This window comes from Eucalyptus grandis, chromosome 5 (assembly GCF_016545825.1).
Source record: "Eucalyptus grandis isolate ANBG69807.140 chromosome 5, ASM1654582v1, whole genome shotgun sequence".
NCBI lineage: Eukaryota > Viridiplantae > Streptophyta > Magnoliopsida > Myrtales > Myrtaceae > Eucalyptus > Eucalyptus grandis.
Window position 1 is genome coordinate 13,567,734 of NC_052616.1, and position 20,170 is coordinate 13,587,903.

The 20,170-nt window shown below is 41.3% G+C and overlaps 1 protein-coding gene across 1 annotated transcript; it reads left to right on the forward strand.

Moving 5' to 3' along the window:
* Positions 1–649: 649 nt before the first annotated feature.
* Positions 650–2,868, forward strand: LOC104444271 (disease resistance protein RPM1). Its single transcript, XM_039313347.1, has 2 exons — positions 650–2,422; positions 2,512–2,868. Exons 1-2 carry the CDS (start codon positions 677–679, stop codon positions 2,866–2,868), a joined length of 2,103 nt encoding a protein of 700 aa, XP_039169281.1. The 5' UTR covers positions 650–676.
* The last annotated feature ends 17,302 nt before the right edge of the window (positions 2,869–20,170 follow it).

Below are 20,170 nucleotides of genomic sequence, written 5' to 3' on the forward strand. Positions count from 1 at the left end.
TGACCATTTCCACACCAAACCCCCAGCCTGTGGAAGCACTATGTTAGAGAATACTAGCTAGTGTATTCTCCAGAACTTCGACATATGCAAAATAGAGCATGGCAGATATTGCAGTAAACTACCTTGTTGACAAGCTCAAGGACTTTCTAGAGAATGGGGTTCTATTGAGCGGTGCCGAGGAAGAAGTTACTTTAGTGAAGAGACAATTGGAGTACGTAAGGGCACTCCTGAGGATTGCAGATTCCCTGGAAGAGAGTGATGAGGAAGTCAAAGTTTGGGTGAAGCAGATGAGAGAAATCGCATATGACACTGAAGACTCTCTTGATGAGTTCAAACTTCTCCTGGCGCATGATCATGGAATTGGATTTCCGGGTCTTCTCTCCAAAATGTCATGCTGTATCAAGAACATGAAAGGTCGATACCGAATTGTTTCGGAGATGAAATCCATCAACTCCAGAATCAGAAACGTATATGATGGACACTGGAGAATCCGAGACAAATTAAAAGTCAAACATCGCTATGGCTCTAGTAAGCCAGACGACACATGGCAGGACCAGCGAGGGAATGCTCTTCTTTTAGACAAAGCTGAGCTGGTGGGCGTCAGTGAACCGACAAAAATCTGGTCGGCTGGCTGATTGAGGGCGCTTCCACTCGGCAAGTAATCTCAGTCGTGGGGATGGGAGGGCTGGGGAAAACTACATTAGTGAAGCAAGTTTACGAAGATCCAGAAGTGAAGAAACATTTCATGATCCGTGCTTGGATGACTCTTTCTCAATCTCCAAACATAGAAGAGCTCCTTCAAGGCATGGTTCGACAAATTATGAGGCATACCCAAGAACCAGTTCCTCCTCTGGAGTACAACATGGACAGATTATGCCAGAAGATGATTATCAAGGACTTGCTACAAAATGCAAGGTACCTGATCATCGTAGATGATGCGTGGCACATAAATGATTGGGATGCGATCAAACATGCATTGCCTAACAACAACTGTGGCAGCCGAATAATCATCACATCCAGGAATTCTGATTTGGCATATACTTCATGTGGGGAATTCACAGGGATGGTTTACAAGATGGGGCCACTGCCAGCTGAACAGTCATGGAAGCTTTTCTGCGCAAAGACTTTTCAGGGAAACTCATGCCCTCCTCATCTAGAGGAGACCTGTAGGCTTATTCTAAGAAAGTGTGAGGGATTGCCACTTGCTATTGTGGCCATCAGTGGTGTTTTGGTTTCAAAAGACACAAGAAAAAAGAATGAATGGGATCTAGTTCATCGCAGTCTTCGTACTGAAATCGATTGCAATGACAAATTCAAAGCCCTGAAAAGAGTCCTTTCACTTAGTTTTGATGACCTGCCATACTACTTGAAGTCCTGTTTCTTGCACTTGAGTGTATTTCCCAGGGGTTACCTCATTAAGCGTGGGAGATTGCTTCGATTATGGATTGCAGAAGGATTTGTTGACAAGAAAGAAGGCATGACGGAAGAAGAAGTAGCCCACAGCTACTTAAATGAGCTCATGAGCAGAAGTCTAGTAGAGATGGCTATCAAAACAATCGATGGAAGGATCGAGTATTGCCGTGTCCATGATTTTCTGCTGGATATTATTACTTCAAAGTCGAGCATCCAAGGCTTTGCAGAAATAGCCATAGAAAAACATCATAAATGGCCTGACAAAGTTCGTCGCCTATCTATACAGAACAGCCTGCAATCTATCCAGCAGAAAAGGTCATTGTCTCAACTCCGTTCTTTATACATATTTGGGGTAGAGAGATCTTACACGGATGCTGTTCTAGGTAGTGAAATGAGATTGCTCACTGTTCTGGACTTGCAAACTCCTTCTTTGACAAGGTTCCCAGCTCAATTTGCCGAGTGGTGCTTCCTAAGATATCTAAGTTTCAGAGGTAGCAAGGTGAGAGCTGTTCCAAATTCCATAGGGAAGCTTCAAAACCTAGAGACCCTAGACCTTAAAAATACACATGTCACAGAATTGCCAGTCTTTATCTTGAAGCTCCAACGACTTCGCCATCTAATCATATTACATCGTAGAAAAGCACCTTACCCATGGTTTAGGTATGGCTTCAAGTTCCTAGAAGAAATGGTGGCTCTACAGTTCCTGCAAAAGCTATACTACATAGAAGCTGGTGAAGAGAGAAACGGCAGCTTAATGAGAGAGCTTGGAAAGTTGAAACAATTGAGTAAGTTAGCCATCTTGAAGTTGAGAAAAGAACATGGAAGGGAATTGTGCTCGTCAATTGAAAAATTAACCAAGCTTCAATCGATATCTCTAACTTCAGTCAACGAAAATGAGATTATTGATCTACAACCCCTCTCTTCTCCACCTCCATTTCTCCGGAGAATAAACTTGGCAGGATGTCTGGACGCATTACCACATTGGATATCATCTCTTGATAGCCTGATGGTATTGAGCTGCGATATAGTCGGCTAAAGGATAATCCACTGTCGTCTCTTGGGAATTTGCCTAATCTTGTGTGTCTCGAGTTGGTTCAGGCTTATGAAGGAACCAAGTTGCGTTTCAACACCAACAACTTCATGAAGCTACGGATTCTGGTCCTTGGTCCGTTTGAAAGACCCGAGCGTGTGGAAGTGGAGAAGGGATCAATGCCTTGTCTTGAGGATTTGACTATGGAGAGTTGTAAGCTAATGGAGAAGCTTCCATCCGGTATTGACCACCTGGAAAAGCTGGAAGTGCTGAAGTTTATTGACATGCCTGATGAGTTAGTGAAGAAACTTAGGCGGGATGGACAAGATGATGATTACCTGAAAGTGGCCCATGTTCCAGAAGTATATTATGGTTACCGGAGAGATGGGGGATGGCACGTCGTGCTCACCAAAGCATTTGTATGAGGAGTGTTGAATTTCCTCCGTGCTCAAAATGAGCAGCTGAGCCTAGAACGCGTGTAATACTTCTCAAGAGGCACGAGTCATTGAACGACTTATCATAGAAAATAGTTGTTCCTTTGTGATAAAAATTTGAACACGTAGTCCAAGGTTTCTATGGGTCTGTAAATGACAATTAGTGGCTGGTTCGCATCATTGTGCAACGTCCCTTTTCCTTAGATAAGAGAAGGGTCTTAGTGGGATGGTGTATATTCACTTTGAACTTCTTGGAGGATATGCACATTTAAGATGAAACTCTGCTCTTGTGAGAAACCTATTAAATGTTTGTCACCAACTTATATGATTACTTGAGTATTCCTTTTGTGAGCTTGACCCTAATGGAACATCTCATGATATTGCAATCTTACTTATGAATCACTCAAGAAGACCTCTTGAGACTTAGAGATGCAATTAGAGTCGCTTCCATCCACTGAACAGTCTCAACATTGCTCTTCTCGTAAATGGCATCCTCAGCTGGCAAAGAAAAAGAGAGTTTCACACCTTGGAGTCCTTTGCTCTTCTACAAGTCAGTGAAGACACTTTCCCATGTTTTCCTCATTTAGCCCACCTTCGCAGGTGTTAGTTTCAAACAAAGGGCAACGCTCCTGGAGTTCTCCATGGAATTTCATTTTGGGTAGAGACTTTAAAATGGTTTTTGCTGCCTTATCATGACAAGTCTCTTACAGTTGTATTAGTCGTATACTGTCCCTATGCCTGGAATTTTAGCGTATGAGACTTCTGGTGAAGGTCCTAGGTCTTGTTTCCCTCGAACTTCATGTTTTTTCCATAGCGTTACAATATCCTTTCAGCAATTTTAAGTGAAACTTGAACAACTTCAACCATGAACCGAATGTTCCCAGATTTTGCACTCAAAATGAACTTGAGGCAGGCGATCACAATAGACAACAAGCACCGATTAGGAGGAGGATCCATATTGAATCAGCAAGGAGTGAAACGAAAGTGACCACAATCTACTTCCTTGGCCATAAAAATGAATATTCCTGGAAGGGCGATATCTTCTTGCTGGTGAGGAAAAGCTCTTCCGTCAAAATATTCCATTCATTTCCTATTTATTTTGCAACATCTTCAACCGCATGCTGTTACTTCCAAAGTATTGGGCAGACGCATCTCACGACAGGACTGGAGTCAACAATATAAAGATGCTGAGAAGTTCCCAGATCTGCGTTAAAGAATAGCACCATAGCTTCACGCTATAGCTCCAGTCCTTTTCACTAAGTAGTTTCATGTTGAAAATGCTGTTGATGAGATCATACCATCAAGCCACACTAGAAGATTTGTGTAATTGGAAAAAATTCCTTGAGGTCAATTATGAAAATATCAGCACAAGAAATCAGTGTTGCATACAAAATCATTCTTATTGATGACAAAACTTCCCAGCATGCCGGAAAATGTTCTTTATTACAATTTTCAGGGATAATTACATTTCTGAGAGCTTTTATAATAACCAAATTTTATAAACTGATTAGCCACTCACCTCGGAGCATAAGAACAAAAGCTGGAATCTTGAGCCGACCAGAACTTCAGCTTCCATTTCAGTAGTTCAGGGTATAATCCTTTCAGCGCCAAAATTGTCCACCTTGATTGTGCTCCACTTAAGTGAGCCAAAACTCCTCATCTAATGCATCCATCATCCCAAAAAGGTGAGCAGCGGCCCTCGCTTTCTCATTTTTTCAGCTGGCTTCAATAGATGCTGATGCCATCAAAATTTTTATGACACTCAATTATTTGAGGGCTCTTATGCTACATGATCACCTAAATAAGCATAAACTCTTCGTTTAAATGCTCATCCCAATTCAACGACCACAGATTCCCCCATCTGCCTGTGCATGCTGTCTAGCTGCATAATCCTAATGTTTCTTTCAGACATCCGGTTAGCTACGTTAATGGTCAAGCTGACTAAATCTCTACTGTTTGTCAACATCTGTAAGCTAGCAGCAGAATACACAGGGTTGGATACAAGTCGGTTAAGAAATATCAAAGCTTCCGCATCAGTAAGCTCCTGAGAAATAGTACAGGTTAGTGCATGAGAACAGAAGGCAAGAGAAACTAAGGCTCCACTTCTTTCACGGAAAATAAATGATATGAAATATATTTTTTTCAAAAATGATCACTCATATCACTCATAAAAATGAATGTACAAAAAAATCCTCATCATCCATGACAATGTTTAGACATAAATTATCGTAAAAAAATGAAAATATTTCCATTGACTAATTATTTCCAATAATATTAATGATTATTTTTAAAAAAAATATTTTCCAAATCACTTTTTTTCTCAAAATTGTTGGGAATAACGAATCCCGAAAACCGGATTCGACACTAAATCGAACCCCTAAATCAATGCGGAAGCGTAGCCCGGGAAAATCACGTATCACCAATCGTAAAGCACACCATGGATTCGAGCGTACCTTGTTAGCCACAGATTAAACACCAATGCTAAAGACCAAGGAAGAAATTCTGATCCGATGATGTCAATTCGCCTTGAAAGGAAGACGGTATCGCCGTAAGCGTTTTTCTTCTTTTTGGAGGGAGAGTGGGAGAGAACGTACGTTGGAATTGTGCCAAAGGGTGTCTTCTCTCTCTCTCTCTCCTCCCTTTTATATCTTCCCCCATCCACGGGCCCTATTCCCGTGGGCCGGGCTTTTTGGGCCCAACTTGGGCGGACGGGCCAACTCAGGCCCATCAATAAAGAAAAAATCCATCATCTCCCACTCGCACATGGTGGTCCAAAACCAACATGGGCGGACAGGCCCTACTTAACCCCATCAGAGAAAAATCCATCATAGACTCTCACTTAACATGATGAGCCGAACAGAATCCTCTTTTCCTCTCTTCAACATTCATACCGGTGAATAATCCGTGCGACCAGCATACTTTGAGAACTCGTTGCCATACATCTGTTAGGAATATATAGCAGCTCATAATGGGCATTTCACTTCGAGTAGATTTAGTATGCAGTACCCTAGATCGATCGATCACATTTATATCTCTCTTGATCTCTTTTAAACAATGATATATATATATATATATATATATATATATATATATATTGTATTCACAATTATGATTATCCCAAAGATAGTCATAATTAGTTAACCGGTGAATACAAAACTACAATGTGATTCTCCAAAATCGATCTTCCTCTTTCCTTCAAACTCTCAATTTCAGTTCAGCTTGCTTTTCTAGAAATGCCCCATTAGATCGAATCAAACTCATGACCATTGGCAACATCCTAAGATAGCAAACACTAAATAGAAATCTTGAGAATAAGTAAGAGTCATGAGGGGACTAAAAAATTGAGGAATTATTTTCCTCAAGAGTCTCACACGACATAAAAAAGTTGAGATCAAACTTTTGCCACTCTTATTGGTCGTCTCATGCATACGTAGTATGAAATACGTATTACGGTATCAACTCATTTCCCATGGAGCGTATGTCTACACCTTTCAATACCGTACAGATGATAGTTCAGACATACCCAATGTCTAACTTGAGTTCACGTATCTACTCATTCACTAAATTCATCAGAACTCACATCTGGCATCTTAGACAGATAAAGTAAAATATGTGGGGTATTTTACTTTCGGACATCGTAAGAATTATGTCCTCATCTTAACACTCAGTTAAGGCGACATACGTGTTTTAAGCTTGAGCTCTCAATTATCACCTAGATAATAAGTTTAAAAACAGTCTCATCTCTATTTATCACACAGTAAACAGAGGCGATTACCTGTGTGAGTGGGCTAATCTTATATCTGTCCGACATACTTCTCATAACTTAAAGTAATGCACTGAGCATTAAGATGCATAAAGATCAAACAAAGATTCATAGGCATTAATGATGAAAACACAAATTCATCAAATTGTGAACACTTAGGGAAATTAAAATATTCAGTACATCAGACTCTACGCAATCCTAGAGATTTCATATAGCCACAAAACACATCTCTAGGTATTGGCTTTGTCATAGGATCTGCTACCATTCTATGCGTAGTATGTACTATAAGTTCACATCTTTTCGTGCAACCATATCTTTGACGAAATTATACTTGGTATCTATATGTTTGGTCTTGCCATGATATTTTGGATCTTTGGTGTACACTTTTGCTGCTTGGCTATCACAGTTAACCAATAATGAATCTGCAGCACTTCCAATAACACCTAAATGATCCAAAAAATCTCTTAAGCCAAATACCTTCTTATACTGCTGCTGATAATGCCACGAACTCAACTTACATCGTGAACAAGGCTATACACTTTTGTTTCTTACTACTCCAACATATGGTGCCATTATTCGGTAAGAAAACAAACCCGAGAGATAGATTTTCTTTCATCTAAATCTCCTCCCCAAACAGCATCAAAATAGCCTTAGAGTCGCAGATCCCTTCCTTAATAACTCAACGTATTATCAGCAGTCCCCTTTAGATACCTTAGTATTCTCTTAACGGCTTTTCAATGTGCTTGACCTGGATTGGATTGGTAACTACTCACCATTCCAACTGTAAAACATATGTCAGGTCTTGTACACATCATAGCGTACATAAAGCTTCATATAGCACTAGCATAAGGAACATGTTTCATTTGTTCCTTCTCTTGTGGAGTCCTTGGACACGTCTATGGCTCAATCCTTCACCTTTGCAATAGGAGTGTCTATGGGTTTACAATCCCATATCCTTCAATTCAAAATTGGAAGACAACCAACTTTTGATAGTATTGACAAACTACATATTGCTTCCGGCAATTAGTATATCATCAACATATAATGATATGATCACAAATTGATCATTGGATATTTTGATATATACACAATGATCATCATCTATCATTGTAAAGTCATATGCCATTATGGCATTATGAAAACGTATATATCATTGTCTTGACGACTGCTTAAGGCCATATATCGACCCCCAAAGTCGACATACCTTTTCTTCTTGGCCTTTCACTATGAAACCAGCAGGTTGTTCCATATATGCTCCTTCCTCTAATTCTCCATTGAGGAAAGCAGTCTTTACATCCATTTGATGTAACTCAAGATCCATACTAGTCACTATTGCCAGAATAATGCGAATCAAGGTAAATCTCACCACGGGAGAAAATGTATCTTCATAATCAATTTCTTCCCGTTGATTATACCCTTCGCCACAAGGCGAGCCTTATGCCTTTCTATCGAGCCATCAGCCTTTCGCTTTATTTTGAGAACCCACTTGTTCCCAATAGCTCGCGTCCCTTTTGGAAGATCAACCAGTTCCCAGGACTTGGTTTGACTTCATTGACTCCATCTCCTCTTTCATTGCATAAATCCATTTTTCCTTACTAGGGCATTTAAGAGCCTCATTAATATTTCTTGGCTCATCCTCATCTTGTGGAGCAACCATAAAGTTTCCCTTTCAATGTCAAAACATCGACGGAGAATACTTTGGCGACTTGTTCACCGTATGGGAGATTGTACACTTAGCACACCATTCCCCATCATGCTCCCACTTGGATTAGGTAATGATGATGTCGTCACATCAGGTGGTTGCAATTGAGAATGAGTTGAATTCAATTCATCACATCTCATATTACTCCCACTTGGACGAACTCCACTGATATCATTATCTTGATCCAAGGTTTCAAATAGGGAGTAATCTTCCCTATTTCGCCCCTTTTAGGAAATTCATCCACTAAGGATGTGACATCCCGTGATTCAAATTCAGTTATACTCTCACTTTCCTGCTCACCTATGAACACATACCCTTTTGAGTGTTCGCAGTATCTCATGAAAATACTCTTATTTTCTTTCGGGACCCAATTTCCCAAACTTGTGAGAGGACTCATGAGTATAGGCAGCACAACCCCATGGCTTAAGAAAACTTAAGTCTGGTTTTCTAACTGTCCATAACTCATACGAAGTGGAAATAACTGATTTGGAAGGCACCCGGTTAAGTATTTAGGCAGCGATTAACAACATATCACTCCAAAAGTGATAGGTAAGTTAGCATGCGCCATCATGGACCTAACCATTCCAAGAGGGTTCTGTTTCTTCTCTACGCAACACCATTTTGTTGAGGAGTATATGGAATAGACAACGATCTTTCTATTCCTTTTTTTCATCACATAATTTTATGAACTTATCAGATAAATATTCTCAACATCGATCGGATCTAAATACCTTTATTTTCTTGTCTAATTGATTTTCTGCCAGGTTCATAAACCTTCTGAAACAACTTATGCTTCATATTCATGAGAAATCAAATAGACATATCCGACTCGAGTATAATCATCTATAAAAAAAGTAATGAAATAAACAGCCCATTGCATTCCTCTCACAGTCATTGGACCACAGACATCAGAATGGATTAAATGTAGAGGAAATTAAGCTCTTTTTATCTTTTCTAAATGGTTTCCTTGTTGTTTTCCCTACTAGGCAATGCTCACATATGGACAAATCAACTTTTTCAATGTTGCCCAACAAGCCCTCTATGGCTAGTCTATTCATACGTTGTTGGCCCATATGACCAAGTCTAGCATGCCACCTTATTCACATCATTATCATATAAGGTAGAAGACGTGAAACGGGGGAATAACATATTGACATCATCACAGTCAACATTTAGTACAATAAAACCATTTCAGAAAGTGACCACAATCATAGTAGTTTGTATCTAAACACAAATCTACACCTTTATTATGGAAGTTTATACCAAAACCAAGCTTAACCAACACTAAGACAGACACTAAATTTCGACGAATCTCCAGAGCATATAGAACATCAAGATGCGTCCACCATGCATGTTCAATTGGCAGGTGCCAATCCCTTTAACTTCAGCTCTAGAGTCATATCCCACATAGATCCACTTAGTTCCAGTTGGTACTCGTCGGAATTCCACAAAGGATCCTCTATCCTTCGCTATATGGTCTATCGCTTATGAATCTACAGTCCACATAGGATTGGATTCAGCCAATATTTCAGAACTTGACACATAAGCAAAGTTCTTAAATGTACAAGAGGTGTTGACCTTTTCGGCTCACTACAGTTGCGAGTATAGTGACCTCTCTTGTCACAATTGTAACATTTCACCCTTGACATTTTCTTCACTTGAGGACGTTTTCCTCTCTTGTGTTGGTTAACTCTTGATTTCTTGCAATAAGAACTTGATCCTTTGCATTCCCACATATTGACCGAATCAATACGCTTGCGCTTAAAGCACAAAGCCCTTTCTGAGCTAGAACCAGCATTGAAAATATCTATTTTCAGCTCAAATGCCGTTAGACGGTCCTCAGCTAGCTCAAGATGGCGCACAGCATCCTCAAGATCTTCCATAACATGGTCAAGAGCTTTTAGTGCTTCTTGCTTTTTCAGCACATATTGAATCTTCATATTCAATATTTCACAATTGTTGTCGTTCATATCAGCAATAACGTTCTTAGTTGCTGAAAACATCGTTCTGAACACATCAGATATACATGCACGAATAATTAATACCTATCATTTATGCATCCCTATTTGCATAGACCCATCATATTAATGAATAATTTCAAGTAAGGCTTCAAAATCAAAAGGTCACTATGTTTCCAATCATCCTCCAAAAATCCTAACTCAAAATTATTATTAATATAATTGTCTTATGCAAAATCAATTCTATGAAGCTACAAAAGCTTTTAAAACTACCTACAGCTAATTACCCCAAACAACCAGCAATAACAGAAAGCAAATAAAATCTTAACATCCAATAAATTAACAATGCTTTCACATGATACAACTAATATATCGGTTGCTACATCAACAACAATCAGGTAGTAAACATTACATAATTAATCAAAGAAATAAATAGGGAATGTCCCTTCTAATCTATCAGCCATAATATCTGAGAAATTTGAAGGCACATTTGCTAACCATGGAAAAACTTTTTAAGAGCTTTCATGTTGCCTCCAAGGCGCATTCACTCGGCGCCATGTGGCGCTCAATCTAAGGGTTGAAGTTTTGGCCAACTCAATCCTATAGTGCTCTCTTACAAAAGCTTTCACCAGCCTCCTATAACCCGGGACCACGTTGACCTCCCATAGCCGATCTAACACTACTTGCCATTCGGGTGGAAGAGTGTTCATCAAAGCCCAGCACTTTCTCAAAAATCCGGCATAAGATAACCATTCCGGATGATGTCCTGTATCATCTGATTGACCCTGACCACATGTGATACTAAATCATCATCATGCCACCGATAATTAGCTAATTCTGACATCAGCCTTTTAAGTCTTGCATTTCCCTCGTCCGTTCTTGGGATTGCAGGTATCCTTGCATAACACATCATAGTTCCTGCAACAAATGCAGAACTAAAAATGGATCACTTATAATCAATAATAAATATAAGGGAAAATACATAATTTTCCAAAATTCATGCAACAAATGCAGAATTAAAAATGGATTACTTATAACCCACATAGGCATGACTGAAAAAGAAACAACTTTTTTTTTTTTTCGGGTCAACGGTCGTCGGTCAACGGGTCGGGTCAACGGGCGCGCGGGTCGGAGGCCCGGTCGGACCGGTCGGGCCGGTCGGACGAACCGACGCACGTGCCGCGCGCGTGCCCCGGCTGACGTCACGCAGACGTCATCCGGCACGTGCCTCGCGCGTGAGCGTGCTGACGTCACGCAGACGTCAGCCGCACGTGCGCGGCATGCGCCAGGCTGATCGGGTCGGGTCGGTCGCCGTCGGGTCGGGTCGCCGGCCGGTGACCGGCCGGCCAACCGTCGTCGCGCGACGTCATCCCGACGGTTATCGGCCGTTGGGTGACGTCACGATGACGTCGGGCGGGTGACGTCGGCACGCGTCGGTTCGCCGACCGGCGCGTGCCGTTTCGCCGGTCGCCGACACGCACGTGCCGGTTCGTCACCGGCGCGTGTGGCCATTGCCAGCGCTTCGGGCGCGTCGCGCCCACGCGCAGCGGCTTCTGGCCGCGCGTGTGGGCGCGTGCGGCGTCTCTCGGCGGCGTGCGACATGTCGCCGGACTCGTCTCGACGTCGCCTTTCTTCCCATGTGTTCAGAAAACGATTTCGACTTACGAAAACTCAGAAAAATGACCGAACAACGCTCAGGTGTTGGGATTTCTCGCCCCGATCCGTACGGCCGAAAATTTTTCGCGAAAAATCAATCAAAAAACATCAAATTGATCGGGAAAACGTGAACTAGGGCTCGATACCAATGTTGGGAATAATAGATCTCAGAAAACCGGATTCGACACTAAATCGAACCCCTAAATCAATGCGGAAGCGTAGCCCGGAAAATCACGTATCACCGATCGTAAAGCACACAACGGATTCGAGCGTACCTTGTTAGCCACAGATTAAACACCAATGCTGAAGACCAAGGAAGAAATTCTGATCCGATGATGTCAATTCGCCTTGAAAGGAAGACGGTATCGCCGTAAGCGTTTTTTCTTCTTTTTGGAGGGAGAGTGGGAGAGAACGTACGTTGGAATTGTGCCAAAGGGTGTCTTCTCTCTCTCTCTCTCCTCCCTTTTATACCTTCCCCCATCCACGGGCCCTATTCCCGTGGGCCGGGCTTTTTGGGCCCAACTTGGGCGGACGGGCCAACTCAGGCCCATCAATAAAGAAAAAATCCATCAAAAATAAATGAAGCCAAGTCAACGGGCAAAAGCCCCGATAGGGGATGTCACAAGACTAATAATCAACTAGTATTTCAAAAATAAAATGCTGAAGATAGATGCAAGCAAAAGCACCTTCAAATCCCAAAGGTAACGGCATCACCGTATGCCTAAGGCGTTAAATTTAACTATCTAACAAATAATCATCCGATAAAAGAAGACTGCCTTAGCTTTAGCTAAAAGCGTGAAGTCTTCTGTTCAGTTGCTGCCGTGGGAAGAACGTGCGTTAATAAAAGAAGAACGTGAGTTGATTCTTCTTTTCCCTTATTTAAAGATAGCCCATTGTAATAGGGCCACAAATCATGTGGCTAAATGGGTAGCAAAGACCCATAGAAAGAAAGCCCTCCCTCTGAATTGGTTGGCCCATCCTCTGTTGGCCCTGAAAGAACTGCTATGTGATGAGACTCCGCTAGTGAGCTCCTTTTCTTCAAATTATCAATGAAAAGTACATATTTCGGACCAAAAAAACAATAACAATAATAATAATCATCCCATAAAGAAGAACTAAAAGGAAGAGTACTGCATCCAGCATACTGTTTGTGTAAACCGCGAAACCTTGCAATATCCTTAGGGCATGTTTGGTAACACTCCTAAGAATAACTGATTCTATTGTTTTGTTCCCAGAAAAAAAAAAAAAAGAATAGAAATTCGTTTGATAAATTTTTTTCTGGGAACAAAAATTCATTTTTTCTCTCGAAAATAGATTTGGAACAGAATTGAGAAAAAAAAAGTTATTTCTTATTCCCCAAAACAATTCCAAGAATCAAATCTAATTTTTTTCTTTACTCTCCTCTTTCCTTCTCTTTCATTTTCTTCTTCTTTCTTTTGGCTGGTCATCGACTCCCAGGCTCTCATGAGAGCGTCGACGACCCCCACCAATGCCAAGCCATAGCAAGACTCGTCAGCTTAAGCGTCGCGGTGGCTAGGCAAGGCTCTAATGAGCTCACTAGACCTTGCCCGCAAGGCTTTGGCAAACTTGTTGGACCTCACCCAGTTGTCGTCAACCATCGCTATGGCTAGTGACCGACCATAAAGAAGAAGAAAGAATAAGAGAAAAGGGAAAAGAAAAAAAATATATATATATATATATATAATAAAAAGTTAAAAAATTAAAAGAAATAAAAGAATTTAAGAATTCTATTAAACTCATTTCTATCCTAAGAATGAAAATTTTGTACAGTTATTAAACGCGTTCTTTTACTCAAAAATTATTCGAAAATAGAATTAGAAAAAATTATTTCTAATAAAAAAGTGTTCTTTGAAAAGAATGGTTACCAAATTCACCCTTAGCTAATTTTATCATGGTACAGACTAGTTGGTGAAGCCACCTATAGAAATAGGTGATTCTTGTACCAGCATGCCGCAAGACTTGTCGCCTTTCCCCGAAAATTTGTTCGATAAAATATATGTTGCTGGGTTCTAGAAAATTCAGGAGAGAGGCCCTAAAGATCAAAGAGGCGAGGAAATTGAAGTAGCAATGTCTCACAACAAATATCATCTTTGATATATTCTACAGGGAATTGCTAAAACAAACCAATAAATCAAGCTACGTGCAACGGAAGAAGTGGAGGCAAAAAGATATCAAGAGATACCGGTTATAATCAATTGCCTTATGCCGGTTATAATCAATTGCCTTTCTTTCAAGATTTCTGGTGGCTCAGTTGGGCCTCCTGCTTCCACATCCGTCTCTGATGTCAATGCTTGCAAGATCAACATATGGTTTTCAAAGCCAGTTGTTCCAGATGAGGCTAAGCAACAAAAGGAAGTTCGCAGGGGGTTGAATATGGAGTGTCCTACTTTTCCTCACTAGTCCGTTTTCCAAAGGTTTGATAAAATGCCAAGCAGGGGACGGAAAATAAGGTACAGAACACCCGACGTTACGAGTACACAAAGGTATGAGTGACTCAGAACATGTGTCTTGGAATGGTTTTTTAACTTTTAGAAAGCATTTTCGTGTTCATTCGGGAGATTGGTGCTGGTAAAAGTAGCTTTCTCATCCTCATGAAATAGCCTTTTCGCCCCCAGCCTGGGGCCCGACAGCAGAGCAACTTCGTCGGGCAGGAAGCCGGCTCAAGGTCGTTGCGGCCACAATGGTGCTAATGTTAGCAGCAATGGGTTAGGGCTTTGTCTATTTCTCACTTGGCTGGGAAGGTAAGAAATCTACTTAAATAGAGACTAGAGCCCAGAAATTAGCTTGAAACTGGACATATAAGGATCTCTGCCCTAGTGTCACTGAATGATGTTCACTGAATGATGTTCCTATTAGCATGAAGCCATGGAAGGATCAAAGAAGAGCACAATGAAAATTTTAAGGATATGAGCTCAGTTGCTTGTCTAGCATTCGTACTAGTCCCCTTTCCTCGGTGATAATGGACTTTACAAGTATCTCAGCAACAAGTCACATGAACCTCTTAAGCCTTCATGACAACACTAACTCGAACAAGAAATAGCCCAGAAATTGCTAGGTGAATACCAGTAACTTCTTTTGCGTTAGCTTCTGGGGAGGTTTCAGTTCATAAGTCTTGTCCATTTCGAAGCTTTGTACGAAGTTAAGTTGCTTCATATCCATAAAGACCTGGCCAATTCTTTTACTCAAAAAGCAAGCTTTGGAAAGCTTTAACACAATGGTATTCTGAAATAGAGCAGTTAGCCCGCTAATTTATGGTAACCTGAAACAGAATAGTTTGCCAGCAAATTTTCAGTGACTTTCACTGGAAACAATTATCAATAGCTGGCCAATAGTCATTCAGGGAAAATGTCACTCTCATTAACATTAGCATGGACAATTTGTTCAGTACTTGCAGCGAACTTGCTTAGTGAATAGGAACTTTGACCATTCAGAAATAAGTCACTCCCTCAGCAACATTATTATAAAAATTTATTCAGCACTAGCAGCGAACTTGCCTGGTAGCAGATCTTGACCATTCAAGAAAAAGTCACTCTCATTAACATTAGTATAAAAGTATATTCAGCACTTGCAAACAGCTTCTTTGACGAGGTTCCCAGCTCAAGTTGCCGAGTGGTGCTGCCTGAGATATCTAAGTTTCAGGTACAGCAAGGTGAGAACTGTTCCATATTCCATAGGGAACCTTCAAAACCTAGAGACCCTAGACCTTAAACACACATATGTCACAGAATTGCCAGTTGTGATTTTGAAGCTTCGACAACTTCGTCATCTACTCGTATATCATTATGCAAACAGAGCCTACTCATGGTTTAAGTATGGCTTCAAGTTCCCAGATGGAATAGGGACTCTACAGTCCCTACAAAAGCTCTGCTACATAGAAGCAGGTAGTGAGAGAAACAGCAGCTTAATGAGAGAGCTTGGAAAGTTGAAACAATTGAATAGGTTAGGCATCGTGAAGTTGAGAAAAGAAGATGCAAGGGAACTGTGCTTGTCCATTGAAAAGTTGACCAAGCTTCAAGCATTATCTGTAAATTCAGTGGATGAAAATGAGATTATTGATCTACAACCCCTCTCTTCTCCACCTCCATTTCTCCAGAGAGTCTACTTGACAGGACGTCTTGAGGCGTTACCAGATTGGATATCATCTCTTGATAGCCTAACGGTATTGTATCTGAGATGTAGTCAGTTAAAGGATAATCCTCTGCCATCTCTTGGGAAATTGCCTAATCTTGTGCATCTCGCCTTGCTTCAGGCTTATGAAGGAACCAAGCTGTGTTTCAAAGCCTACGACTTTATGAAGCTAAGGTTTCTGATCCTTGGTCCTTTTGACAAACTCAAATGCGTGGAAGTGGAAAAGGGATCCATGCCTTGTCTTGAGGAGTTGATTATTGAGAGTTGTAAGTTATTGAAGAAGCTTCCATCCGGAATTGAGCACCTGGAAAAGCTGAAAGTGATGAAGTTTGTTGACATGCCTGATGAGTTTGTGAAGAAACTTATGCCAGATGGACAAGACGATATTTACCTGAAAGTGGCCCATGTTCCAGAAGTATATTACGGTTGCCGGAGAGGTGGAGGATGGGAAGTCGTGCTCACCAAGGCATTTGTGTGAGGAGCGTTGAATTTCCTCCATGCTTGAAATGACTGGCTGAGCCTAGGCTGTATAATACTTTTGCGAGGTATTAGCGATTGAATGACTGTAATGCTCGAAAATCCTTGTTACTTCGTGATAATAGTTTAAAAGCATAGTGTAGGGTTACTATGGGTCTGTAAATGACATTTAGCAGCTGTTGGCAATATTCTGCAACGTCCCTTTTCCTCACAGAAGAGAAGGGTCAAGTGATGGTGTATATACACCTTTGAACTTCTTGGAGTGTATGCAGATTTGAGATGAAATTCTGCTATTATGAGAAACCATTTAGATGTTTGTCACCACCGTACATGATTATTTGAGTATTACTTTTGCGGGCTAGGCCCAAATGGTGCGTATCAGGTTGTTAAGAGTCCTACTTGTGAAGCATCCGATGCGCCACCTGGGGTGTTACAGTTTCAGTCCCCGAACAGTCCTACAAGTCAGTGAAGACACTTTCCCATGTTTTCTTCTTTAAAAATGGCTTTTGCTGCCTTGACCACGACAAGTCTCTTGCGGTTCCGTTAATCGTATAACGTCCCCATGCCAGGAATTTTAGCATACGAGACTTCTGGTGAAGGTCCAAAGTTTTGTTTTCCGGGAACTTAAATGCTTTTTTCCATAAACATCCTCTCTCTCTCTCTCTCTCTCTCTCTCTCTCTCTCTCTCTCTCCCCTCCCCCAACCTCAATGGACAGTAACTTCACTCTATTTGTTTCGCAAAAAATTTTGACATTTCTGAAAAAAATTCCTATGCAAGGTTCCTGAACCAAGCCTCTGTGGACCCAAGCTTGGCATTTGTAGACCTGGGCCAAGCCTCGATGGACCCAAACCGGAGCATCGATGACTTGAACATGATGGTCAAGTACCCAAGCAAGGGCACCGGGGTCTAGGGGCCCAGCCTCGAGAGACACAGGCCTGAGTGCCATTGACCCAGCCACAAGAGTCGGGTACTTGAGCACTGCCGCCAGGAACCCCAACACAGATACCAGGGTCTTGGACCCAGCCTCCAGGACCTAGACTCGGCCTTTACGAACCCCGACCCACGTGTGACGGGGGCGCATGAGCCAAGTACCTGAGCATGGCTGCCCAAGACTCGCGCTCCTACATCAGGATCTCAGGCCCGGGTGCCTGGTATCTTGATGGAGGCAAAGTAAAACGACAACTTCAACCATGAATCGTATGTTTTAGGATTTTGCGCTCAAACAAAACTCGAGGAAGGCAGTGACAACCGACAATAAGCACCAACTAGGAAGAGGATCCATATTGAATCGGCAAGGAGTGAGACGAAAGTGACCACTGTCAATTTCCCTGGCCATACAAATGCCCATTCACGCAACGGCGGAATCTTGATGGAGAGGAAAAGCTCTTCCATCAAGGAATTGCATTCATTTCCTTCGTATTTTGCAACATCTTCAACAGCAAGATGTTACTTCCAAATTACTGGGCGAACGTTCCACAACAGGACAGGTCTCAACCATAATCAAGTACCTTTCTTTCAAGATTTCTTGTGGCTCAGTAGGACCTCCTGCTTCCCCATCCATATCTGATATCAATGCTTGCAAGCTCAACATAAGGAAGTTCGCTCCATTGGATAGCTTGTGATTCATAAGGATTTCAAAGCCAGCCGTCCCTGATCAGGCAAAGCATGTTCGCAGAGGTTTGAACATGGAGTGTCCTACTTTTCATCACAAGTACGTCCACCGAATGTTCAATAAAATGCCAAGCAGGAAACGGTAAAGAAGGTACAAAACGGTAGACATTCCGAATACACGGAGTTATGAGTGACTCAGAACGTGTCTTGGAATTGGTTTTATTATTATTATTATTTTTTTATTTTATTTTTTTCGGGTATAGCACGTTCATTCAGGAGATTGGTGCTAGTAAAAGTAGCTTTCTCATCCTCATGGGATAGCCTTTTCACCCCCGGCATGGGAAGTCAGCTCGAGGTCGTCGTGACCGATGGTGCTAATGTTAGCAACGATCAGTTAGGGCATGGTCTATTTCTCACTTGTCTGGGAAGGGCAAGAAATCTAGTTCATTGGAGACTAGATCCTAGAAATTCGATTGAAGGTAGACATGTAAAATCTCTGCATGCTGGTCACTGAATGAAGCCATGGAAGAATCAAAGAAGAGAGCACGTTGAAAATTTTAAGCATATGGCCTCAGTTGCTTGTGTAGCATAGTAGGTGAACTAGTCTCCCTTTCCTCAGAAACAATGAACTTCACGAGTATCTCAGCAATAAGTCACATGATCCTCTTACGCCATCATGACAGCACTAACTACAACAAGTTGCACAGAAATTGCTCGGAGAATACCAATAACTTCTTTTTGCCTGAGCTTCTAAGGAGGTTTCAGTTCAAGTCTTGTCCGTTTTGAAGCTTTGTACGAAGTTAGGTTGCTTCATATCCATAAAGCCCTGACCGATTCTTTTACTCAATGAAGCAAGCTTCAGAAAGCTTAAACACAATGGTATCCTGAAACAGAATAGTTTGCCTGCAAATGTTCAGTAACTTTCACTGGATACAATTATCGAAAATCAATGGCCGGCCGATAGCCATTCAGCAAAAAGTCACTTTCATTATCATTAGTATGAAAATATATTCAGTACTTGCAGTGAACTTGCCTAGTAAACAGGAACTCTGACCATTTAGGAAAAAGTCACTCCCACTGACATTAGTATAAAAATATATTCAGTACTTGCAGTGAACTTGTCTAGTAACAGAAATCTTGACCATTTAGGAAAAAGTCACTCTCATGAACATTAGTATAAAAGTATATTCAGTACTTGCAGTGAACTTGTCTAGTAACAGGAATCTTGACCATTCGGGAAAAAGTCACTCTCATGAACATTAGTATAAAAGTATATTCAGCACTTGCAGTGAACTTGCCCAGTAAAGAAAAAAATTGATTAGAACCACATCAGAAGTTTGCGAGTATAAAACATGAGTGAATTGGAAAATAATTTTCTTGTCATTTCCTTTGAAAAGTTAAACAACAATCTTAATAAAAGTTTCAGAGAGTCAGGTATATTTGTACACAAACCAAGCAACTTAAGTAGCACGCAATCCTACTAAAAGATATCAATAATGGTTATTTTCAACTTACTAAGTCAGAGTGTGCGGTTTTTTAATTTGTTAAGCAGGTTTGCATAATAACCAAACAGCCATGAACTGATGGATGACTAGACATCAGAAGCTTTGACCATTTCCACACCAAACCCCCAGCCTGTGGGAGCACTATGTTAGAGGATACCAGCTAGTGTATTCTCCAGAACTTCAATATACGCAAAATAGAGCATGGCAGAAATTGCAGTGAACTGCCTCCTTGACAAGCTCAAGACTTTAGAGAAAACGGGGTTCTATTCAGAGGTGCCGAGGAAGAAGCAGAGCCAAAAAACATCAAGGTGCTGGTCATAATCAAGTACCTCTCTTTCAAGACGGATCTGGCCACCAACGAATGAACCGCTTCCTAGGAGAAAGATGAGCTCGTCGATCGCCACATTCGCTAAATCAAAATGGTCACTAACACCGAAACAGACGATGAACTTCCCCTATCTATTTCATCAT